General features: G+C 42.4%; 1 protein-coding gene across 2 annotated transcripts; it reads right to left on the reverse strand.

Moving 5' to 3' along the window:
- Nucleotides 1-99: 99 nt before the first annotated feature.
- On the reverse strand, nucleotides 100-25158 carry LOC117818906 (rapamycin-insensitive companion of mTOR-like). 2 transcript variants are annotated; one of them, XM_034692042.1, is made up of 37 exons: nucleotides 25059-25158; nucleotides 24885-24932; nucleotides 22076-22173; nucleotides 18536-18600; nucleotides 17995-18126; nucleotides 17743-17806; nucleotides 17071-17197; nucleotides 16746-16915; nucleotides 15655-15722; nucleotides 15044-15111; nucleotides 14849-14931; nucleotides 14329-14416; nucleotides 14036-14126; nucleotides 13887-13953; nucleotides 13657-13737; nucleotides 12915-13015; nucleotides 10308-10473; nucleotides 10046-10147; nucleotides 9910-9956; nucleotides 9683-9818; nucleotides 9384-9583; nucleotides 9162-9288; nucleotides 8875-9039; nucleotides 8582-8658; nucleotides 8406-8484; nucleotides 8194-8303; nucleotides 8020-8107; nucleotides 7836-7928; nucleotides 7625-7731; nucleotides 6171-6400; nucleotides 4980-6084; nucleotides 3437-3696; nucleotides 3140-3346; nucleotides 2900-3052; nucleotides 2174-2297; nucleotides 1948-2086; nucleotides 100-1858 (listed from the first exon to the last, which is right to left on the reverse strand). In XM_034692042.1, the coding sequence occupies exons 1-37, from the start codon at nucleotides 25105-25107 to the stop codon at nucleotides 1778-1780; spliced, it is 5196 nt and encodes a 1731-aa protein (XP_034547933.1). In that variant the 5' UTR covers nucleotides 25108-25158; the 3' UTR covers nucleotides 100-1777. The 2 variants fall into 2 exon arrangements, with proteins under 2 accessions (XP_034547933.1, XP_034547932.1); XM_034692041.1 differs by having other exon boundaries at nucleotides 15044-15114.
- Between the last annotated feature and the right edge of the window lie 287 nt (nucleotides 25159-25445).

Below are 25445 nucleotides of genomic sequence, written 5' to 3' on the forward strand. Positions count from 1 at the left end.
TTTTACAGCAAAGTCCACAGAATTCAGATCACAAGATTATTATGACCTTCATGGATTCAGATAGAAGTTAGAGATAGAAGTCACAAAAAGTGTGAAACATTTTGGGTATTTCAAATTTTTTGTTTTATTAACAATGCATCCCTTTGATAGGATTGTATGTTTCTTTAGGTCATCAATGCCCCCAAAAACATACTGTACACATTTTACAAGGGAAACCACGATTCAGGCAAAAAAAAAAAAAAAGAAAACAAATCTTTTTAAATTATAATACAGTCTCCAGGAAAAAATATAAATAACTTTTTTTTTCTTCTCTGGTTGAGCTCACTCTATGGTACAGACATATAATAAATAGATCGGATCTGACATCACTCAGCTGATCTATGAATCATCTCTCTATGAGTCCATTTGTGTAGCAGCATTATAGCAAAAAACAAGTCAATGGAAACAGATATCCCCCATTTCCCTGGAAACCTTTTACAAATCCTTTAGTCATCGCACTCCCTCTCTCCCTCCTCTACCTCCATCTCGGCCAATAACAGACAGTGATATTGCATTGTGGAAACAGAATCAGGGGTTAGTATATTCCTATAATGTAATGGCAGCATGTTATGGCAACCTTTTTTTTCTTTAAAAAAAAAAAAAAGTTTCATAAGCAAGAAACACTTTAAGGTGACGTTACAAGTTTGCCATGCTTGTTGCACATGCAGGGAAGTGAAGCACAGAGGTAAGAAGGCAAAGAGCCGGGCAGCTGCTGGGCTTACACAGGACTGGAGACGTCAAATATCTTAAGATGAATCTGTGATGAATATTTCTACAGATAACTTTAAAATCTCTCCAATCATCATCCACCTCCTGAGAAGCTTTACTAAAATGGCTGAAGAAAGACATAAAAGGTCCTAAGCAAGTTAAAGATGGCATAAACTAGCATTAAATCCCATGCTATTCTCCTCTCGTATCGTGTAAGGTTGGCATATATAGTGCTTTAGAAAATACAATACTAGTGATGTCTGATTGTCTGAAATACAAGAAATAGAAAAGGAATTGGCTGTCTGTGCTGACGAGAGGCTACAGGTTGTAGGAAGTGGCGAGGCAAGAGAAGCAGAAGCACAAATCTGGTTAAAACAGGTCACAGGTCGGGGGGCGCGATATGAACCAGGAAGGCTCCAGAAACATGAAAAACAGCAGGACCCTCTTTGTAGTGTTTTTTGTTTCAGAAAGAGAAAAAGAATGCAGAGTCTAAGGAATCACTGGGTTGACACAACAACATGCCTTATTCATTTCATGACAGAAAAACACCACCTCTGTAAAGATAGAAAACGTGGAGAATTGTTTCTTTTTGTTTTTTAAACACTGGGATTCTTAGTCTTAATGATCCAGCTTTTCTTTAAGCGTTACATTGATGTATTATTGAGTGTTGCGCAAGATTCAACCCATCTGACAGTATTTGGTTAAATGGCTCCCCCATTTTTTTTTTTACTGTAAACTGTTAAAAAGAGAGTCTAAAACAGCATTAGGCGTGCCAGGTTTAGTTTTGTTTACAGGGTTCATAGTCCAGTCCTTTGTTTCCAGCTCATGTTTGCTGGAAGAAACTGGAAGATCTCCCTCTCCTCATCTCCCTTGGCTTACACTCTGTTTTTAGCAACAGAAACATGCCAGACGTCTCTCTATCCTCACAGCCATGTCTTATTTTTTTTATCAGTCTTTATGTGTTCATGTTTGTAGAGTGGCAGGACCGGGACTGTGTGGAGGAAGCAAAATAACAAGGGGGAGCGGTTGATCAGGATTCTGCAGGAGGGTCGGCATCCTCTTCAACAGGTTTTGGTATCTTGGTCAAAATTGCCTCGGCTTCTTCGTACATCTAAAAAAAACAACAAGAGGATTATCGTATTTGGATTATCAAACACAAAGGGTTTTTAGAAGAAGAAGAAGGGGGAAGCTGATTCTTACTGGCATGAACTGCACGTCCTGGAAAAGTTCCTGTATGAAACGTCTGGAGGTCAGTCGAAACGCACAGTGAGATAAGAGGTGAGAAACCTCAGAGTACAGGCAGATATCATCAAACGCATAGGGGAACTTCTCCTTTATCCTGCAGTAGGACACATTTGTTGTACATCAGAAAGAGAACACACATCTTGAAGAATGTGTGAATGATACAGAAAAGTGAGAGCTTTACGTCAGTAGTCCTGTTTCGTGGCCTTTGGTTCCTACAGAGGAGCTGAGGTTGATGATGAGTCTGAGAACCTCCTTCCTCAGCAAGACTCTGGAGGCAGGGCCGTCTTCTGATATCCCTTTGCCACCTGAATGAATGCACAATTAAATATTCTACACCTGCCACCTCAAGTGAAACTGATATTAATCACCTCAACATAACCACAGCTGTTTTCCTTTGTTGCATCCACTATTTGAGCTTACTTGGACTTAAAGTCAATAATTAAGATGTTGTGGATTATTTTATTTACCTGTTAATCAGAGAACCTATATCCTACATGCCCATATTTTCACACCATCTTTTTTCATAGAAAAATTGTCAACAACCCACTTGCCAGTAAGGCTTTCCAGGATTTACACTTGATGCCCTGATGTCCCTGGTTAAGCTAATAGACTTCCTTCCGTGAGTGAAGACAAAGCTTTGCAGTTCAGGTAAGGCTTCATCTGAGAAGCAAAGCTGGCTATGCATAGTGATGTGAGGCTGCAAGTACATCATTGGCCAGCAGAAGTCTGCGTCTTCAAGTGAAAGGCTGAGTAATAAGATCAATGAATTACATGATATCTTGGTCGAGCTCTGGCTCCAACCCCTTTTTGTTCTTACTTTTCAGAAACTCATGGTGCTGTTCAGAGCCATTCTTGAGATGCAGAATTTAACATGGTGAAAACACACTTTCTTTTGGTGTAGTCTTACCTAGGACAACGTCGCCAGGTGTTGGCGTGCTACAGATTGAGCCTTGTGACACAGCGGCATCACTGCAGCCCGACACACCAGAGAACTTAGACTGAGGCATCACCTCCAGACGATGGCCGCTCTGCCCGCTCCATGACGGGAAGTCAACATAGTCTGTCAGAAGAGAGACTGATGATTAAATCCTGTTCTGAGTGTGAGGTATGAGCATGTGACTGATTGAAAGTGTGTGTGTTGGCTCACCAGTGCGGGGGTGTGTGCTGTTGACCTGTGGCTGTGTGGGGTATCCGAGGACGATGGCTCCGACACAGTAGAGGCAGTTTTCCTCAGTGTGATCCTGCAGGCCCGTCTCCTCTGCACCTATCGTGTGGTTAGGGCAGTCTCCTCTGGAAGCTATGAGCTCAGAGATGCTGAATTGCTGCTTTAGGACTGGAAGAGCAGGGCGGTCACCTAAAGAGAAGCCATGTCAGATCAAATTAAATACTCTCTCTGATGATGTTGTGATTTCATTTTAATCTAATGGGACAAATCTGCTTTTACCATCTCCGTCACCAAAGAGGAAGCGTTTCCGCTCCTCTGACGGAGGGCTGATCCTCTGCTGAAAGTATGCAGAGTCTCTAATGTGGAACATGTCATTGATATCCATTGGCAATGCCAGGCCAATGTAGTCATCATTACACCCATAGGTGGCGCTGGAGACCATCGAGCGCACTGAGGAGCAGCGGTGCAGAGTGCTTTGGTTGATGGGGCTGAGAAGCTCCTCTTTATCCAGAGAGGCGAAGCTCAGAGCCTTCAGGAACCTAGGGAGGGCAAGAGGAGAGGTGCGTGAGAGGATCCGGGGGGAGAGACTGGGACAGATAAGGAATGTAAGGAGCAAGTGAAAAAATGTTGGATAAAAAGGCACAGAGACAGAAACTTAGTCAAAGATGGTGAGAAAAAAGACTGTGGAGAGCTATCAGTACAGCAGAGGACACCTGGGGAATAACTGGCCTACATTAATGTCAAGGAGCTACTGGCACAACTTCACAAAACAAGACAGCACCAGGGGATCTGAAGTCCGGTTCATCACAGAGAAAAAATACCTTTGAATGAAGGCAGGAGTAGAAAGATCAGGTGATTATAAAAGCCATAAACTACATTAGAAACGGGAAAACAGACTACAACACAGAATGTCAGTGTCAATCAACCACAAGTTCATCTGGGATTATCGGACTAACCTAGTGATTGTTTGAGACATTTTTTGCACTAATTTTGATGATTCAAGATTATAAGTGATTTACTGAGTTGTCTGTTTAAGTTAGTGAATATCTTACAGCTTTTGACAATCAATATCCCAATTTGGCATTCTCTGTAGACATCTTTTATCAGCTAATAATCAGTTAAACAAAACTGTTTAGATAAATATAAACTGTCAAATTAGGCTCTGAATATCTTAAATCTCACTTTGCTGTTTTCTTTCATTTCATGGATTAAGAAAACTGGTTTCATATATTTTATTCTTCCATTATTTCTCTGAAAGAAAAGGGTTACAATAATGTGCAGGACTGAATTAATCAATAAGTGTTATTAAATTAAGTAAAAATAATGTGAAGAGAGCACATGCTCCAATTTTGACAGCCTTGAGTGTAAACTAGATCAAACATCTATATTGACATCATGGCACTTTTCTCTAGCTGCCCTGCACAGTGTGTACTTCTATGAACCTCTATGAAGGGATCCAGCTCTACAAACAGCAACTGTCTATACAGGGTATCATCACACAACAAGGTTACAGGATTCTTCTAAAGGGCATCAGAAGGTAGTTTCTACTAAGGTCAAAGCAGCCGGGACATGTTAATGGTCTGATTTGGTGCTAGTAGCTACATCTCTACAAGGGAGGCCACTGAGTGGGTCCACCCACCGCGGTACAAACGTTCTGGACAGCCTGCGATATGGATTTAAGGCGCTGGGTTCTGGACAGGTAAGTCTCCTATCTGATAACCTGATGGGCACAGCAGAGGTTGCAAAGAAATGTAGACCAAAAAAAAAGAGCTGCAACAGTTTCTCTCCCTCTCATCTTTCCCTGTAGTCGTGGCGGATTTACCTGCGAGGAGTTAATCTGGAGTCCAGGCTCCCGGTCTTCATGGTGATGGTGTCGGTGAACAGCACATCTTTGGCAGGCGACGCCAGTGCTTCACTGTGAGACAGAGACGGGTGTATCCTCTGCTGTTGAAGCCTCTTCAAGGTGGCGTAGCCCAGAGCATCTCGGGGACTCGTGTACATGAAGCTGCAGTCTGCCAGGCTCTTGATGGTGGTGACTGAAGGAGACTTGAGGGACTGGGCTCGACGAGGCAGAGTGTGCGAGGAGCCGGGTGGTACCAGAGAGACGGTGGAGGACTTAGACGTGGACATGTGGTTGGTCTGAGACTGGGGGGTGAGGGAGGAGAGGGTTTTGACAGTCTTGGCAGACACGACTGTGTTGAGGCTCACGCAGTCAGAGGAGTCCGGTTCAGGTTCAGGGTGCTCAGGGTTTCCAACGGTCTCCCTGGAGGGGCTGGAGCTCATGGAGCTGATGCCGCTGGTCGTGGTGTCCGTGTTAAAGCTCTGACTGCGACTTTTAAATTGAGTACCTCCCCCACCTCCTCCGCCCCCTCCCACATTGCCTCCACTGGAAGAGGAGCCACCGTCTCCGGCGAGACGCTCTCGGCTGCTCTGCTCCCTCTCACGGCTCGGATGCTCGACGACTCCGTGAACACCAAGACCGCTGAGTCCGAGGCCTGAACCTCCCCCCCGGGCCAGCCTGCCATCTACAAGCTGCTCCTCTGATCCCCCCCTGGTTCCCACGAACGAAGTCTCCAGGCTGACTGTAGGACTCTTCGGCATTCCTCTGCCATTAAACACGGGGGTGAAGACGTCCTGGTTAGGGCTGTACACAGACGGCTCTGTCACTGTCCTGTTCCGCCTCATACTCCCCGTCTTGAGTTCAGTTGGGGTGCGAGAGCCTGTCGGGGTCTTGGGGTCACTGGTGGAGCGCAGCTTCTTGCTCGGCAGGGACAAGGAGTTCAGGAAACGAGTACGAACAAAGCGGGTGGAGGCGAGGATTGTAAAGGGGCTGCGGTGGTCCTTGACTTGTTTGGGGTGTAGATAGAAAGAGGGCTCGTCTGACTGGTCTAGAATGTCGCACTTGTCATCATCCAGGATGTACATGTCTGAGAGTGAGACACAAGGAGATAAGTGAGAACAAAACAAGAGCATAAAGTGTTTTATATCATTCAGAAATAATTAGTCCACATACTCGGCTGAGACTCGCTCTCGCTGTTGTGGCGCGAGCTGGTGGATTCAGAGTTCAGACTGAGCGTGCTTGGTACCGAAGAGAGCTCAGAGGTCAGCTGTGCGTCGACCTCCTCTGGAGTGACAGGCCACAGCGTCCTGCGACTGTGTCTGACTGAATCCCAGCCGTACTGTTTCAGCACCTCGCAGCCCTGCCTGGTCTTGGAGATCACACCGAGCACATAAACGCAAGTCCTGTGGATGGTAGAGGGGAAGAGAGGCCAAAAATGATCTTACTACTAAGTACTAAAATATCAAAACTAATAAACACATACTCAGATTTTATGACCAGAGTCCCTTTCTACTTTTAAGAGATGTCTGAAGACTCAACTGTTCAGACAACACTTAGGCACTTAACCTGACCCTTCTCCTCTTTTTCCTCAGGGGTAGAATGAATCAGAAGGTCTAAAACCCAGCTCCTCTTGCATATTTAGCACTGAATATTAAATGCTGTTGAATGTTGAACGATATTGTTGACCTAAATTATCTGTTGTGATTAGCTACATTATCTTAAAAAAACAACAACAAAACAACAACAACCTGGCACTTCTTCTGGCACTAGATGGCAGAACCTGTGGCCAATCAACTTGAAGCACTTTTTTGCACTTACTAAGGTTTTTCCCTCCGTTCTAAATTCTTGCTTGTGTTCTACGTCGCTTTGGACAAAAGCATCTGCTAAATGAAATTGTAGAATTGTAGAATGACTGGCTTATCTTGTACTCTGAGAAGTACCTGTGATTGCACAGCTTGAAGTGTTGAATGATTTAGGCCAACATTGTAAAAACATTAAGATTAAATTGCAGGTTCTTTAGTGGGGAACCAAAAAATATCATGAAAGCAGAGAAAACAGAGTGCTTCCTACATAAGTTCCGGGATAGGAAAGGTTCAATTATAAAAATAGAGCTTCTAACACTGTCTCCAGTTTAAACTGTATTTTTAAGGCCTCTCCAGCAAACGCATTGCAAATTAACTAGGGCTGTACATGTTGTAGCTTGTGGCTTATTAACTTGTTTCATGCTTGTTCCAGCAAGAAAGTCCGTTAAATAAATAAATACATTAATTTCTATCGTAAAAACGCCTTTGTGATTTTGCTTTAGCAGCTAATTATTGAAAATTACTGAAATTGTAAATTGATTGCATTACAAGTGACATGAACTGCACAACACTTTGAATCCTGGTGATCTGCACTATAGGCATTTTTTCGGCAATTTACCCTTCACTGTTCACTAACATAACAAATCTACCGCCATCACCATAAAAACCTGTCTGCTGTGAACATTATGTTGGTGCAGGAGATAATAAAGCCACTTCCAGATGCAAAGGAACGTCAAATTTAAGTTGAGAATCTCTTTCAAGTGATATTTTCTCTAAACAGTAAAGTAAAGCTGCTTTATTTTTACCATAATACAATAAACTTACCCTCGTACTGAGAGCACCTCACAGTGCTGGGCCAACGCCAGGATGTCAGGGATGACGTTCTCCTCCTGTAGGAGATTTAGACCCCAGTTTGAAGAGCCGATGTTACCCTGTGAGGAAACCAGCAAACACCATCAGAGCAATCTCCGTCACTATTACTGTTACAGCAGCTGAATCACTGAGGTGTCATTAAGTGATAACAAGAAGCACTGACCAGGGCCCAGAGAGCACCCTTCAGCTGTTTAATGCCCTCCCAGGTGTCCAGCATCGGGGAGCGAACTGTGTAGCTGAGGTCAGGAACCACGCTCTGCAAATGAAAACACAGATATCAGGAAGAGTGCTCGTATAAACCCAGAAACTCCCCAGAGCTAAAATTGTGTTAGAATAACAGTAGTTACTTGAGCCTCCAACAGGTGACAGCCTGTCTTATCGTGGACCAGCTGACCGTACAAGTGCACAGGGAGATAAACATTTGGTCTTTGTAACCTGCAGACACAAACAGAGATGAGTTAGGATCACGCTACACTGTTTATCCTGCAGCTCCCTAGGTGACGACAAACTCTTCTTCTCACCTTTGGTTGCTTCGGCGGACGTAGTTGTCTCCATCAACAGGTTTGCGGTATGTTGTAAGTGCTTCATTGAGCTGCTCCTCGATCAGATCTACATACTTCAGGTTGTATTCCTACAAGCACAGACTTCTTTTACTGTGGGGTCTTATATCACAGAAAGTTTGAAATTGAAGAAGAGACTTCAAATAGTTTGGATTTATTCATCCTGGTAATACCTTCTGCCATTTATCCAGCTGCTTGCTGACGTAACCTCTCTCATTGAGGTAGGAGAAACCTTTAGGAATGGACAGGAACCTAAAGAGCACAAACAATAGAACATTAACTAATGCATAACTAGTAAATACCAAAACATGTCATACACTATCAGCTTGGTGTCATCACAAACACCCACCGGAGGAGCAGCAGGAGGCCCTTGTCTCCCAGGTGGGACAAAGCAGGTTTGAGCTGAATCAGAGCATGAAGGTTTGCCTGTGGAACAACACAACAAACGGAGTCAGACAACAGAGAGAGTGCACATGAGGTAACTGTCAGACACATACCATCAACTCACTCTTAATCCATTCAAATGCTTTCATAATTCAGCACAGCCTGAAATATTCAATGCATCTTAATCCTGTAAAGCAGCTCTTTGGAGCCCCTACACTGACATCACTTTGAAATTCGTGTTTGAGTTTGTGCAGCCACCTTGTCCTCGCAGGCCTCATCCAGTATGTCCAGAGCCTCCATGGACACAGCTTTGCTGTGGTCGTGGAGCTGTGTAACCAGCAGCTCCATCCCCCAGCTGCTGAAGAACTCCACGCTAGCACGCAGCAGTACACGGAGGTGTTTAGTGGCGTACAACCTGCACGCCTGCTCAGATAGATCAAGAGCATTGAGGGAGAGAGACGGGACATGAGGATGTTAGCAGTGGAATGTTGCAGCTGTATTTGTTCTTTGCACATAATGCTCTGTTTTTGTTGTGGCTGTCTTACATCAGTAGCAGCAGTGAGGATCTTGGAGAGGATCACTCTGGCCAGACCATCTCTGCTGTAGTCCAGTGTGGATACAGCAAGCTTCAGCACAGCATCCTGGTTCTTCACAGAGCACAGATTCAGCAGGCTGTAAAGACACAAATCAAGAGTTGTTAAACCAAATCTCAGTGTTGCATTATTTTGCCCTGCAGAAGCTCTGACAGGCTGTTTGCTTGTACTCACCACTGAAACAGGCCACATTTCTCCAGCAGTTTGACTCCCTGCGGGTGTGCAGAGAGCGTCCCTAGGAAGAGGAAGTAGTGTTGGCTTAGCGTGGTGAGCAGGCCGTTACTCTGCAGACAGCGCTCAGGCTTCAGCCCTGAGGACGAGGACAGCCAGGACACCATGTCCTTCACCAGGTCCTCCAGGTAACCCTGACCATCCTGGGAGGGAGGAGGAAAGAAAGGGCCGACATAAGAGGTGAGTTTGAAGGTGAAAACAGGAATGTGTGTTTGGTCTAGGTGAAAGGAGGCATCACTAACCTCCTCCGACTCCATGAGGAACTCCACAAACTGACAGCCGACCACAGTGAGTTGTCTGGACTTTGGGTGATCCAACGCCAGCCCAGCGTATAACTTACTGCTGGGTTTATAAAAGTACAGCAGCCTCCGTACAAACCTGCAGTAGACAGAAGACAAAGAAGTATTCAAAACAGATCCTCAGAAAAGTGTGCGTAACTAGAAAAAAAGGTGATCAAAAAGAGTCTTACTTGTGCATCTGTTCATCTTTGTTGTTCCTGAGGTTTACATTTGGCCACTGGAAGAAAAACAAATAAGATTTAAACATGAAACAAAGAAATAAATAAAGACGAGCAAGTCTATGACGCTGCATGAGAAGATCTTTACCTTTAGGATGGTGGCAATAAGCAACCAGTTCCACTCCAGGTTCTGTTTATGGTTGAGGATGTGACTGTCTCTCAAGTTCATCATCAGTGCATCCTCAGTGTCCTAAACACAGAAAACAGTAAATACCCATAAAAAGGATTATAAATGGTGAATTTGTTATCACTTGAGGAGTAAGAAGCAGACACGCTTCATTCCTGAAACATATTCTGCTTCCGGATGTTGTGGAGGCACAGAGGGTTGAAAAGTGGAAAATGGTTCATACCTTAATGACGTAGATGTCTCTGTGGGAGCGTGAATGGGACTCTCTGCGGCTGTGTGAGGACACAGACTTGCGAATGATGTGGTCCAGATACAGACTGTGAGGTTTCAACCCTTTCTTCTTCTTCTCATGGAAACGCTTCAAATTGTTAACAGCTGCACTCGCCCGACTGTTCAAAAAAAAAAAAGTTTAACAGGATCTCATGATTTATCTATTTTTTAAACAATATTATTATTATTATTATTATTATTATTATTATTATTATTATTATTATTATTGTATTTTCTGTACCATGTCCTTTTTTTAAATCAATCGTCCAGTTTAATTTTGTTTAGTGTACTTGTTTATCATCTTTTTTTTCTCTGTTAAATGAAACAGTCATAATGGTACAAATGCAGTCCAGGGCTACTACCATGATTTTGTTGTCATTGTATTTTATTTTCCATCATATCATGAATTTAATCCAGTGGTATATAGGAGGACCACCTTAGAATGACAGCTTCAGTGACAATATTTTTTATATGTGTTAACACTTTTAGAATATTTCAGGGAAAATCTGATTTTATTCAACATTTTATTTCAATTTTTTTTGGCTTTCTCTCCCAGAAGATGTTTCTTATTTTGCTTGAGGTAGGGATGTGGGATAACAAGAGCCATCTATCTGCATCCTGAATGAATTCAAATAATTGGGGAATGTGAAAAAAAAAGTTTCATGTATCTTTATTGTAAGAATATTTAAATACAACGTGTTTGAAATGCAGATTTATGCATAAAGGTCAAATTGAATTCATCAGTGAGGCCCTGTCGCTCTAGGCTGTGACAGGGCCAGAGGGTCAGACATTTTAACATTACTTAGCACATGTGCATGTTAGCATTAAAGCTGTAAGCATGAAAGAGAGGAGTTTCAGTGAACTTTGTCAGACAGTTTTGGGTTAAAACAAGATAGAGGAAAGTGATATGAAAACTTAAAAGTAAAATCATTAGGATCAAATCACTAAAATAGAATGAGATAAATAGCATAAAAATAAAATAAATAAATAAAAATGATACTAAAACAATGGTCATAATGGTTATAATGAAGTCCAGGGCTAAAAGGAAATTACTCCAAGTTAAAAGCCAGGTTAAAAAAGTAAATCCTAAACTTGAGTTAAACTTTAGTTTTAGGTTTGTGTTGTGGCGCCCTCCTGAGGTCAAAGATGGTCCCTCTCATCTCTCTGCAGTCCTGTAGACCCCTTTACTGTTTGTAAACAGTTAGGGCTGTGCGTGCATCCTGGTGTTTTGACATGGAGTGGTCTAGACCTCCTATGCTTTCAAAAGCATCTTGAGATAGTGTTTGTTGTGATTTGGAGCTATACAAATAAAGATTTATTGCTTGATTATCGCCCTACTTGTTTCTATGCTAACTGGTTTCCTTGATCCAGCTGTTGTTGTGTTTCCATAACGGCAGGCGTTGTGCTCTGCTTCAGTCACAAGATTCGACACACATTCACAAACATATTAACAGCGATTCTTGGGTGTCATGTAGTGCATCACAGCTACTGACGAAAGTAATTAAATGTGCAAAAATCAAGTATTTTGAAACACGAGTGGAGTTGGGTTGGTTCACACAAGAGTAAAATATAAATAATTTAGAAGTCCGCTACCTATGCCCGTGAGCCACTGAGCTCACACTGATCAAGCGTTTCCGACAGGTATCAATCAACCACGTCAACCGCTACCGTCAGCCAGGGAACATTTTGGTTTGTGCTCATCTGAAACAACTGGTTCCCTTGAGCTATAAGGAAATACTCAACCATATTTAGCGAGTGCTTTCTCTATACTATGGCCTTATTAACCTCTTCACTGCAGCCCACTATTTCATTTTACTTTGTCACAGGTAAATATTTTTTAACGGTGACAATCTAACCCAGAGAACACGATTAAAAATGTACTTTTTGATGGTTTATGTGGAGCGCTGGGAACAAAATGCAGGTGGTATTTTAAAGTTGTGCGTCATTTCTAAAGTCTACTGCGGCGAAAATAATTTAGATGAAGGAATCAATGGATCACAACCATCTACAAAAATAAAGCCAATGTAAAAACCATCAAAAGGACAGACTCGATCTCAGGAGAATAGAATTCACGTGCCGAAAAGTCAAGATTCCTAAACGTAACCACTATGCCAAGGACACGAGTAACTTCCTCCTGTCATTATTGAATCACACACATGAGCGTCAGGTAACAGGTTGTTCTGTGCTCTTCTAAAACAACCGGTTACCAAATGCCCATGTGAGAGAATAGGCAACCCAAATACATTTTGCAAGGTGTTTTGTTGACAGTGATGCTTTAATAGCTGCTGACTTACAGCACACTAATAAAGAATTTCAAGATGTTGATTTTGAAAGAAATGTGGTTGAAATACTTCAACACGCATTAATGGCATTTTCTTTTCACATTCAAATTTAGTTCCAGCAGCAATTCTTTTCAGGGTGTAGTATGTTAGAAAAGTATATAAATAGAGTATATACATAAGATTTTAAAAAATTATATTGACGGTTGATAACTTGTGTATTACTGACTAAAAAATGTCTTCATGTTACAGACAACAGACATGAATGTGGAAGTACTTACAGTCGTTTCTCCTGAGCAATGTCGAAGGAGGCTGCCATGTTGATGAGGGTGGGGAGGCAGTGCAGGTGGTGGCTGTGGGAATGAGGAAGGATGGTGTTTGCCTAAAAGTAAGCAAGGGGCAGGTGGAGGAGAAAGGAAAAGAGAGATGCATTTAGCATTAGTCATAGAGTCATGTGTGTGCTACCACCATAGACTTTATAAATAATGGACGTAGTATCCATGACGTCACCCATCTGTTCCTGAGCGCTGTTTTGAAGCCAATCGTCGGCGGGAGCCATATCGGAAATGTTGAACTCTAACTTCTGTTGAGCAAGTGTGAGGTAAAGAGGTGGGCTTTGAGCCTCCTCGCCAACAGCTATGTGTTCCCGCCTGTCAGTCAAGTCATGTCCATAAATGGGCAAAACTTGTAATCTTAATATCTTCTGAACCGTCGTCTTATAATAAAATCCCCCCCCCCCCCGTACAGTGTGTGCTGATAGAGAAATGAGCTCTTCAGACTGAAGCCGTTTTTTTTACCAGGCTGTAAACCATTTTTATCAATGCTGCAAAGATCGTCATTTCTGAATTTGTGTGTATGTGGTTTCTGGAGTTTCTGCAGCCAGCCTCAAGCAGATGCTCAATGAACTGCAGTTAATAACACTTTCGCATGGGCTTCATATTCTGAGACCGGAGTTTGCCGCTTGGCTACTACTCAAAATGAAAACCAGTATTCAATTATTCTTCCAGCATATTCTGACATTACCATATGTAGAAGTTCTCCCAGCAGGATGGTGGCCCTGACAGCAAGCTGATCATCACTGCTCGTCACAACTTCAACAAGACCCTGAAGTGAGGAATGTGAGGATAGAGAGGATGATGCAGCGTTAAGAACAACAACACTCAGCATGTGTTAAAAACATGCTTTGATAATGTGTGAATTCAACATGGTACAATAAGAGAACTCATGAGTAAACAACTCTAAGCTGAGCTCACCTCTAACAGCCCGCTGCTGATGAAGGCTGAGAGAACAAACGCCAGGTAGTTGTCCATCAGATCAGGTCTGTTGAAGCAAGAAGAGACTATCACTGACTGTAGTTTTTTCAAGTATTGTTAAACACAGTCCTCTCTCACAGATCTCTCACCTTGAGCGGGCCCGATGTGGAAGGACGACTTTGGCCTCAGCAGCAATAAACCCATCAGAGAGTCGCCAGGTGTCCTGAAACCTGGCAGGGTCTAAGGGAAATAGGAGCAAAGGTTAGCTTCAACTGTGTGAGAAAAATATAAAGTCATCAAAGTTCTACGATCAATCAGAGTAACATCAACTAGCTTGTAATTACACAAGGCCTTATAGCTCGACACACAAATTACAAGGTACAAAAATGCTGGAAGGAAACATGAAAATGAGCTCTGAAGGTGAAAAAGATGTTTTACCCACCAACACTTAGAAGAGCTTCAAAGAAGTCTTGAGTTACAATTGGCACAGGGAGCCTGAATATCTCGTATAACACCTCCAACAAGCCTTTCTGCAGGGCAAATTGTATTAAAGTCATCAGACACACATTCAATACAGTACCAGCTCCATTTAGCAGCAATCAGCAGCTAATCTTATAACTTCATGTTTTTGATATGCAGTAGAGCACCCACACTACTTAAGACTAAGCTCTGGTCTTCCTGTGAATCCAGAGGTGAAGGGGTGATACCATCTGACTCTATCTGTGTCATGGCTGCTCTGGTGTACTTATCACTGTCTGAAATCTTTTGACTACTTTGTTTGAAGAAAGTGAGGTTAGTTTGGGTAGAAAGTGAAATGAAGGAAATTAGATCTCATAACTGTCAAAGTATCTGTGAACGAGATTGTCACAGCCAGGTAACTAACAATGGGTTTTCCTAAGCTCAGCATTAGTACATTTCCTGACATGAATAAAGACTTTATTTACAGCAGTATCAACACTCACCCTAACTTCCATATTTGGTATGCACAATAAGCCAATCAAAGATTGGATCCCAGAATTTCCAGCCTTGCATAGGTTGATAATCCCTAAATAAACAGGTACAAAAAGAGAGAGATTATGTTCTGACAGTCACACAGGAGCAACGAAAACAAAAAAAGTCAATCATACACGATTCTCTCAAATTCAACATGTCCTTACCAGACCAGGAGCGAAAGGCTGCCACTATGGCCATTCTACTTGACAAGAAACGGGACTCTCTGTCCTCCCTGCTAGCAAGGAAACAAACACACACATTAGAAACAGGACAGAATGTTCCACTCACACACACATACAACATAATTAAGATATCTGGAAGGCACAAAGCTCTAAAAAGCATTTCACAAAAGGATCAAACTTCACCACAAAAAGCCACACATCAAAGAAGAATCCATAAAAGATATTTTATTTTAAAAGCAAATCTTTCAGACTGACTTAAAGGATTATCATGACTGTAGCCCTGTCACATCCTCAGGCGAGTCATGCTGGAGTCAAGCAGCCCGGATAGAGAGGCTAATATCACAAAAACACTCCACAAACCCTCAACTCTCTTCAACACATACTGTGTTACCAATATGGATGCACAGCAAACAGTAAACACCGGGAAATGTCAGAATACTACCTTTTTGTTTCTACTGTGACACTCTTCATAACAATACACACACACACACACACACGCGCACACGCACACGCACACGCACACACACACACACACACACACACACACATACACACACACACACACACACACACACACACACACACACACTCACTTGAGTTGCCCTTCAGCCGTGTCTGCGTTGTGGCGGTAGTGAAAGTCTGTGAAAGGTGCGAGGATTTGCTGGAGGAGCACAAAAGAAAAAAAACACACAGAAGATGGATGAGTTTCAAACACAGTGGACTTTAGAGCTCTTTTAAACTCCATCCAAATAAAGTTCACCCTTTGAAAGCTGCAAAAGAATGAGTCTGTAGGTGCATACCATAGACTGTATAAAATATGGACGTAGTATTCATGACGTCACCCATCTGTTTCTGAAGCGCTGTTTGAGGCAAATCGTCGGTGACAGCCATTTTGCTGCTGTGGAGCCAGTGTGACGTAGAGAGGCAGAGTTTGAGCCTCCTCGCCAACAGCTGCAGCGTTCCAGCAGGCAGCTATGCCTCTCATTGGAAGACTCAATATCTTTGAAATTGTCGCATTAGAATTCATCCCCCTCACAGTGAGAGCAGATCGAGAAATGAGCTATCCAGACTACACTCGTCTTTTGTACCAGGCTGTAAACGTGTTTATTTCTGCTGTAAAGATCGGCTTTTCCCCATTCATGTGTATGTGACTTCCGTTACTTCCGGAGCCAACCTCAAGCTGATCCTCGATGAACTGCAGCTTTTAACACTTCCGCAGTGGACTCATACTTTTAAACCAGAGGTTGCCGCTTTGTGCATACATGACATTGTCTGCTAATTTTGATGTTGACTCTCTGAGTTTAATTGTAAACTTCATATGCATTGAATGTACAGCTTAAAGCTGTGAAAATCAATTAACCACGGTAGATAATGAAATTACTGAAATTTCGTCATACATGTAGTCAACATATATAACATTCATATTACATACAAAAATCTAAAATTTTTCCTTAAATTTTCCTGAAAAACAAAAATCTATGCTCCAGAAAAAAAAAAGTCAAAGCTTTAATTAATGCTGCTGTCTCAGGTGTCTTCAGAGAACCACTGGAACTGATGACTGTAAGCTCCAAGAGAAAGAGACAATCTACCTACACCTGCTAATCCTGACAGGAGCAAACACTGCTTTATTTATACACAGAAACTCCACCTGAATTCATATCTGTGAGCGTGTTAGTGTGTGTACCTCCAGTTCCACATCAACACGGATGTACTGGCGAGTGCGTGGGTGGTTGAGTAGATGGAGGACGGTGGTGATCAGAGCTTCGTTGATGCGACTCAGCTGACAGTCGATGACACTCTTCAGGATGGTGCTGAGGCCGCCACGTTTGGCCACCACCTCCGGGTTCTTCAGAGCTAAAAAGAAAAAGCAAACAAATATCAGATACTTATTGAGCATATTGAAGATGAACTTTTGATATGACTTATTCTGTCCAATTTCAGCTTTTGTGTCTGCAGAATTAATAGTTCTCAGTCTTCTGTTTTGCATTCCTCCACGCTCAGGTACTCACCCAGCTCACACACGATGGCTATGGCGGCACGGACCATGCGGTCTCTCTCCTGGAGCCCATCAGTGCCCACAGCAATTAGAGAGTTTGCAACAGAGGTGGGGAACAGCATGGCATTGACAGTGATAATCTACAGAGGGAGGGAAAGGGGGAAAACATGAGTCATCAAACAAGTCGGGACAAACAGAGGTGGATACATGACTACAAAGATTTCATTGCTGCTTTTTTGGGATTCTAAAAGGGGAATATGAAATGCATAAACCTGAGATGTAATCCTAGGAGTCATTAATTTATATTTTAAATTATAATCCAAGATGTGATAATGGAAAAGTATTTTTATAAGAGGTCAAGCTATACGCCATGGAAGAAACACAGGGTTTGTATTTCTGCTTAGATGGCCGATAGTCCTCCCCATGAAACCAGACCCTGACTCCATGTGTGTTGGACTGTGAATGTGTTTGTGTGAAGAGAGTTTACAGTAAACTACAGAAAGAGCTATAAATAGCCGGCAGAGTCGTACAAACTGTCCACACACTGACACTGCTGCTAACCAAACTGTCTTTCTGGTGGTTAAAAAAAAAAAAGAAGCTGACCTGTCTGGACGGAAGACAATGTTCACAACTGAAACATTAGTCTTTTAATTCAGTAGAAACAAAGATAAATAAAAAGTGTTACCTTTCGGACAAGTCTGAGCGCTTGAGTCCTCTCCCCCTCATTGCTCTGCTGGATGTCAATGCATCTAAACAAACACACAGAGATATGAGACAAGTCTATTTCTAGTGGGAGAAACAGACGTTTCTGCAGGACAAAATCAAGTGTTTTAAAGCTGGTGGAAAATGATGGGGGATACTTTTCCATCCACAAAGTGAAGGTCAGCCTAACTCAGCACTTTTCCAGCTGACTGGTTCAGCCAAAGCAGGATCTCACCTTGCTATCAAGTAGTCCACCTGTAGTCTGAGAACCTTCTGCAGCACAGCCGTGTCTCTGATGAGGTAGCGGAGCGACCGCAACCCTGCTGCACGCACTTCCTTAGCTTCATTTAGAAGAGCTAGTCGCAAGCTGGGGGTAAAAACCAAACCATTATAACAAAAAACTGCACACTTCAAATATTCTTCATTTATTCAGATCTTTTAAGGTCTGAGTCTAAGACCGCACCAAGGTTTCTGGCTTGGTTTGAACATTTCATCTGTGCAGATTGGAGCTGAGCAGTAACCAAACCATTATAACATAAAACTGCACACTTCAAATATTCTTCATTTATTCAGATCTTTTATTTGCAGTTGCTTTTTAATTAAAAACTCATCTAATTTGTGTTCCTCGGGACACCAGCTGATTACCCACAGGGCCTGACTTATAAAACAGTGTTCCTTGGTGGCATAGATAACAAGCCAATGAAGTGGAAATAGAGCGCACATTGCCAAAAGAGCATGTGAACAATCAGCAACTGATGGTGGCTGATAAAGCTTACCAAACGATGATTTCTTCATATGTGTACCCAAAGTTTTCCTCACGGTGGTTTATGCTGCATAGAAGCTGTAACACAGAGACAGAACAAGAGGCTAAATAAATAGATGGATACATCAGGAATGAATACAGTACATATGACTTTGGCATAGGATTAAAAAACAATCCTAACCCAGGCATTATGGTACAATCAGGATCTGACTACCTAAACTAACAAGCAGAACATCACTTTCATGCCCGGTGCTGCAGGAGCCATGCAGGTGTGTTTGTTGTATTTTTCCACTTGACTGTTACATGCTGACTCGTTTGGAGCAGGTGAGTCGTGACTGGATAATGTTATGCGTTCACTGCTGCTGGATGGCGGTTATAATTACTAACTGAGGGCAACAAGTTCACGAGCACAGTAGCGGGTGTTGGCAGGTGTTACATCCCCCAATTGTTGTTTAGATGTGTTTGTAAATATGCAAACGAAGGTCTAAGTTGACTTGTTTTGTTGTATTCTTCTGGCAAGGCAAGGCAAGGCAAGGCAAGGCAAGGCAAGGCAAGGCAAGGCAAGGCAAGGCAAGGCAAGGCAAGGCAAGGCAAGGCAAGGCAAGGCAAGGCAAGGCAAGGCAAGGCAAGGCAAGGCAAGGCAAGGCAAGGCAGCTTTTTTTGTATAGCGCATTTCCTACAAGAGGGAAACTCTCAATGTGCTTTACATTAAAACATTAAAAGCATTGGAGACATTCAGACAGACATAAAAGAACATAATTGAAATGACGAATATAATAAAACAGGAAAGAAAAGGAAAATTAGAAATATATTAAAAACTACATTAAAAATTGAATTTAAAGTGAGTTAAAATGAGCTAAGATAGGAAGGCAGTGGTAAATAAAAATGTCTGAGTCTTTGATTTAAAAGAGGTGAGAGTTGGAGCAGACCTGCAGCTTTCAGGGAGTGTGTTCCAGACATGTGGTGCATAATGACTAAACACTGATTCACCATGTTTCGTTCTGACTCTGGACTGAAAGCAAGACCAGTACCTGATGACCTCAGAGGTCGAGGTGGTTCATAAAGTAGTAGCAGATCAGCGATGTATTTTGGGCCTAAACCATTCAGTGCTTTATAAACCATCAGCAGGATTTTAAAGTCTATTCTCTGACAGACAGGAAGCCAGTGTAGAGATCTAAGAACTGGGGTGATGTGGTCTACTTTTTTGGTCCTTGTTAGGACTCGAGCAGCAGCATTCTGTATGAGCTGCAGTCGTCTGATGGACTTTTTAGGGAGTCCTGTAAAGACACCGTTACAGTAGTCTAGTCTGATAAAGATAAATGCATGGACAAGTTTTCCTGCATCCTGCTGAGACATAAGTCCTTTAATCCTTGATATATTCTTAAGGTGATAGTAAGCTGACTTTGTAATTGTCTTAATGTGGCTGCTGAAATTAAGGTCTGAGTCTAAGACTGCACCAAGGTTTCTGGCTTGGTTTGAACATTTCATCATTGCAGATTGGAGCTGAGCAGTAACCTTTAACCTTTCTTCCTTGGCTCCAAAAACAATCATTTCAGTTTTTTCTTTGTTTAACTGAAGAAAGTTCTGGCTCGTCCAGTCATTGATTTGTTCAATGCATTTACTCAGTGTTTGTATGGGACTATAATCCCCTGGTGATATGGTGATGTAAATGTGTGTGTCATCTGCATAGCTATGGCATTTTATTTTATTGTTTCTTATTATCTGACCTAAGGGGGAGCATTTGATGTTAAATAGCAGAGGCATGTTTGCTCCTGTTTTCTGCAGCAGACCAGGTCTGACATTGAGCACTGTTTTTATCATGGATTGCCACTCTTAGCCTTTGCCTCCATCATTAACAGAGGCCCACACACAGCTACTGTATACAGGACTCACACTGTATGTACACCACAACAACTCATTATAAAAATTCTCTGACAGTAGTCTGGGTCAACAGGCGGACTAGAGCTAACTACAGAGTCTGAAACTGCAATGCAATGGCGTCTCTGTGAGACACGAAACAAAAGCAGATGTGCTGCTCTTTCTCATCACAGTATCTTAATTTCATATTTTCAAGTAACCTTTCCATGAAGACAAAGACTCTCCTGATTTTATGTGTTTCACTTTGTTTGTGTTCTTCTTTCCACATTTTAATTTCTACAGGACAATAAAAATATGATTTACCAGACGGCTGGACCTTTTACACAAAGCATGCTGCCATTTCAGAGCTGCTGCATTCCTTACACACACCTCGAGGCAGACTTGTACAAGTCAACATGGCACATTCGTTCTAGTCTACCCTTTCATAAAAGGTGCAAACTGTTCCTCAAAGCTGGACCTACTTCATCATCACTAACCACACAGCAGAGCAGGAGGAGAGAGGGTGCAGGATGGGATGGGTGACAGCATGGTAAGTAAGGGGTTGTTTGGAACCAGCTGTGATGTCAGAGCCCAATCAGGCATGGGGGGGAGAGGGGGCGAGGAGGAGGAGGAGGGGGGGCATGTGACTGTCTCCCAGGCTGGGGGATTAGGTCACCCTCACTGTCCTAGAACCCTTATAAGGAATCAGAAGCATGGTGCTGCAACAGACACATACACGTCATGGCTTTTACCCTTCTGCCAGTTGTAAACAAAAGAGTTAGGTGTACGGATTAGACTCAGCTTTGCGCCTGCAACTGTGACAGCTGCTGACGGGCAACATAGATTGGCTAAACAAGCTCCAATGACAGATTAAAACTTTCCCTGACGGACAATCAAAAGGCAGAGAGACAAATCAGAAAACTTCCATCTGATCCAGGAGCATTTGTTGACTCTGACAACTGTGTAAAAGGTTTTGATATTTCTACATACGGTGATGCTCAATAAAAAAAAAAAAAGTGTTTTGAGCAAGTTCTCCCCTCATGCTAAGCTTTCTATTTAGCGAGTCATGTTTTCACTTTCCACATGGTGTTATTCCTGTGAAGAAATAACAGGAAGGCCGGAGACTAAGCAAGAATCTGTTTGGTGGACGGCAGAAAAACATCCTTGAGTGATCACTGGTCCATAACAGAGCGAGCACAGGGCATGTCAACAATGTAAGGGAAATCTGTGCTTTAATGTCTAAGTTATACTTCAACCTGGAAAAGGGGGAGCAGAGATCATATGAACAACAGCAAAACATGGACACCTGAGGTTTTAAAGTCATCATGCTGCCTTTGATGCACATTCAGTCAGATAACTTTTGCGTCCCTAAAGCTTAATATTCACTTCAAGTGTCACAGAGTCAGGCACAGCTCGGCCTAGTGGCTGCAGCACCCATGAGGTTGAGATCAGAGAAATGTCTATAGTGACATTACAGAGAGAGAGGGCACAGCTATGCAATCAATACAGAAATCTGAGCAGTGACTCAACCTTCTTGAAATCCTGTGTGTTTATATTCTCAGCTTCAGTGGGCTCTGCATGCTGATTTTCAGGAGAGAACAGCCAAGAGACTTACACAGATTCTCAGCGTTGTCGCCGCTGTTAAAAATAGCAACCAAAACACTTGGGTAAAAGCCTCTGAACCTGACAGCATTACCTTTATGAAGTTGTTCAGGTGACCCAGTTTTCGCATGTTACTGACTCCGTGCGGTTTGGCCACATTTTGCAGGATTTCACGGAAGTTTTCTGATGGTTCTGCAGAAGACAGAGAGGAAAATACAATGTAACCAAGACAAGCATTAAAACATATTGCCATAATATCAGCAGATGAACCGTATTTGATATGTTGCAGGAAGGAAGTTGGTTTATCTGGCCCGACTAATTTAGTGTGTACAGTCAAAACAAAGCCCAGACAGTAAAGGCACAATGTGAGCAGGGAAGTGTTTTTTGTTTTCAGTTCCTTTCAACTGTAACATACTAACTGTAACTCTGACTGCTCTTCTTAAACGACGAAGGGTTTTCAATGCGGAGTACTCTCTTAGCATGAATTAGAAGCCAGCTCCAGATAGTGGATTTTAATTAAAAGATAAACCCTACAAAATCTGGAGATTCAATAGCTTCATGAATGTTTAACAGTGCATGAGCCAGATTTAGCATCAATCTGAACTCATGGCAATCAGATTCAATCCTTTGTATGAATAGAACTGAAACATGACAAATATCACTTAAAATATGGAAAATGTTGCATTCTACTCTGTGAATTCTTTGTTTTTTTGCACCTGAATGAGCGAAGAAAAGTTTTCCTTGTCCCAAATGGACAAAAATGCATAAAACTTTGGTGCTTTTACATGTGTACAAATCAAAGATGCATGGACAAACCTGTTCAGAAATCTAATGTGTAGAACACATTGCAAAAATACATCAGATGAAGGCAGAGGTCCTTAAGTTAACAGAGTAGTGCTGGGATCTGGCATCATACACATATACTTGACAAATACATAAATACACATTTAGGCCCAACTAAGCTGCATGAGTCTTCTGCTAGAATTTGGATGCAAGAAAAATAGACAATGCATTGTAGTTTGGACCTTCAAGATCTTGAAACCTGCGTATCAACAGACAAGGTTCAGTCTTCAACTTCAAAATTCAGCAAACACCATGTGAAACACTCAAATAAAGACACGTAGCATGTCCTACATGCCAAAATGAAACAATTAGGTTGACCATTATCTAACAAAGTGGTTCCCAAAGTGTGGGTTGGGACCCCCTGGGGGCTATTGAGACACTAATTTAGGGTTGCAAGATGTCTTCACAAATTGTTCACCTTTTTTAAATGATCTAAGATTGCCTAAATTAAAAATAAATTAAATTAAATTAAAAATGTTGCTGTTAGAAAAAGATGTTCATTAGTTTTCTGTCTTTCTTTGTTGCCTGATGACTCCTAACGTTAGAGTAAGTTAACAATGAATTAATAAAATCATTAGTAGCAGCAAGTTAATTCACAGCACCACAGGAAATACTGCCAGGTGTGCATGTAGGTGTGTCATTTTCTGCAGAACAGCTAAATGAAGTATGAAACAACATTTATTTATCACTTTGATGGGGGTCGCGAGTCCTTGGTGCCTATATTTTTGGGGGTCGCAGGCTTAAAAGTTTGGGAACCCCTGATCTAACACATGCCTACTCAGCAAATCGATGATAAAACAGCTGTCTGATAAAGTGTATCAGCTGTCTGATAACATGTATCCCCTTGTGTACTGGACTTGGATCTTGTCAATGTGACTGAATCAGTGTTGCATTCATTTATGATGGAACATATCCCATACTTCTAGGGTTGCCAACTGTCCCGTATATTGGGCTAAAGTGGGTTGGTTCATACAGGACCTCAATTGTCATGTATATTGACTATTAACTCTTGTAAATACAGCAGACTGCACTCTACAGATCCTAGATCAGATAAAACCACAGTGGATCATGCACCAATCACACCGGCAAAAAGGTGTAGAGAGGATTTTCTCTCTGATGGCCATTTAATGGTCAGACTCAAGAAACAGATGCAGCACAGAGCTGATCCAAAATGAACTTCAAATATCTGTAAACTGTGATTTGTCATGTAAGGAATTCCCTCGGGCTGTGCAAAAGGACAAATACTGCTTGAGTCAGTCAAAAGCAGCAAAAAGTATCCATGGAAAAAGTAAATTTAGTGAGTCATGTACTCCTCTTGTGCATTTAATTTTTCTTTTGCCTGTTTTTTGATGTAAAGAGCCAGATTGTGGTTTCTTTGAGGTTTATTCATATGAGGTTACATAATGATACAGTAAGGATTAAAGTGAATATACACACTTTCTGCATTTCCAGTTGAATCAGAAATGCTGAATTCACACATCATGCTCACACCACCATGGCACCGTGCACCTGTCCCTTATTTAGTAGTGAAAAGGTTGGCAACCCTACATACTTCACAGATTGGGAGTAAAACTAAACATTAGTTCCAGTAAAGACTAGTATAGAGTACCGCTGCTCCATTTTGTCAGACTGGTCCGCTGTGATGCTGCAGTGGGAGTAAATCTGACCAGGGTGTGCAGCTGTGCATCAGTCTAAATACTGCTCAGCTAACAGTCCTTTAACACTATTTCTCCTACAGCCAGCGATGACCAATGCATGACTGCAGCACTTCTGCTTGGTTGTCCAAATAACAGGCTCTCTTGCCCACTCACATCAACCAAAACAACAGAGCGTCGTCATGGCTGGTTAGCCGTGGCAGCTAGCTAACGCTGCCTCAGCTAGTTAGTTAGCTAGCTGCCACCTTGTATTATGATATCAATGTTATTTAAACAGAAAGGGAGATCTGTCCAATGGAAACAGCTTGGACATGATTAACTGGGGTTTCACTTCACAGGGCTAGTGTTTGCAGAAAACCGCCTCATCCATTTTGAAGAATAATCAGTGATGAAGCCTGAGCTTACCTCTGCTGAGATCCAGCGGTACGTTTTCTTCGCCGCTGTCATTCCGACCTGTGAATAAACACACACCGCGGACATAAAGAGGGGTCACGACAGAACCATCACGTGCCTCACAACATGTACTTTTGCAGCACCTCGTTATTACAGTCATCATTGATTCTGGTTTTTCATGCCTACCTCGCATCCGAAGACTCCGGATAGGACGGCCGCGGAAGCTGGCCGCCATGTTTCCAGGAACATACACAACACCGGAAACTTCGCGGATTCTCGCGAGAACACGGACAACAGGGGACGACGCGACCACATAGCCGCACCAGACCAGACCACCTAGGGCAGGGGCGTCCAACTACTTTCAGTTCAGGGGCCACATACAGCCCGAGTTGATCTGAAGTGGGCCTGACCAGTATAATCATAACATAATAACCTATAGAGAGGGACAACTCTAAATTTTCCCCCTTTTTTTCAGTGCAAAAAAGTAAAAGTACATTCTGAAAATATTCACATTTAATGAAATATCTTTCTGCAAATATAGCTGCTTTATTTTCCGCCATGAGTCTCATACGC

Source organism: Notolabrus celidotus, chromosome 9 (assembly GCF_009762535.1).
Source record: "Notolabrus celidotus isolate fNotCel1 chromosome 9, fNotCel1.pri, whole genome shotgun sequence".
NCBI lineage: Eukaryota > Metazoa > Chordata > Actinopteri > Labriformes > Labridae > Notolabrus > Notolabrus celidotus.

Coding starts and splice junctions, on each gene's coding strand:
- LOC117818906 (XM_034692041.1), bottom strand. CDS start 25,107: ATGGCGGCCAGCTTCCGCGGCCGTCCTATCCGGAGTCTTCGGATGCGA. Junction 22,174..24,884: donor ACCGCTGGATCTCAGCAGAG/GTAAGCTCAGGC, acceptor TGTCTTCTGCAG/AACCATCAGAAAACTTCCGT. Junction 8,108..8,193: donor GTCCGCCGAAGCAACCAAAG/GTGAGAAGAAGA, acceptor TTGTGTCTGCAG/GTTACAAAGACCAAATGTTT.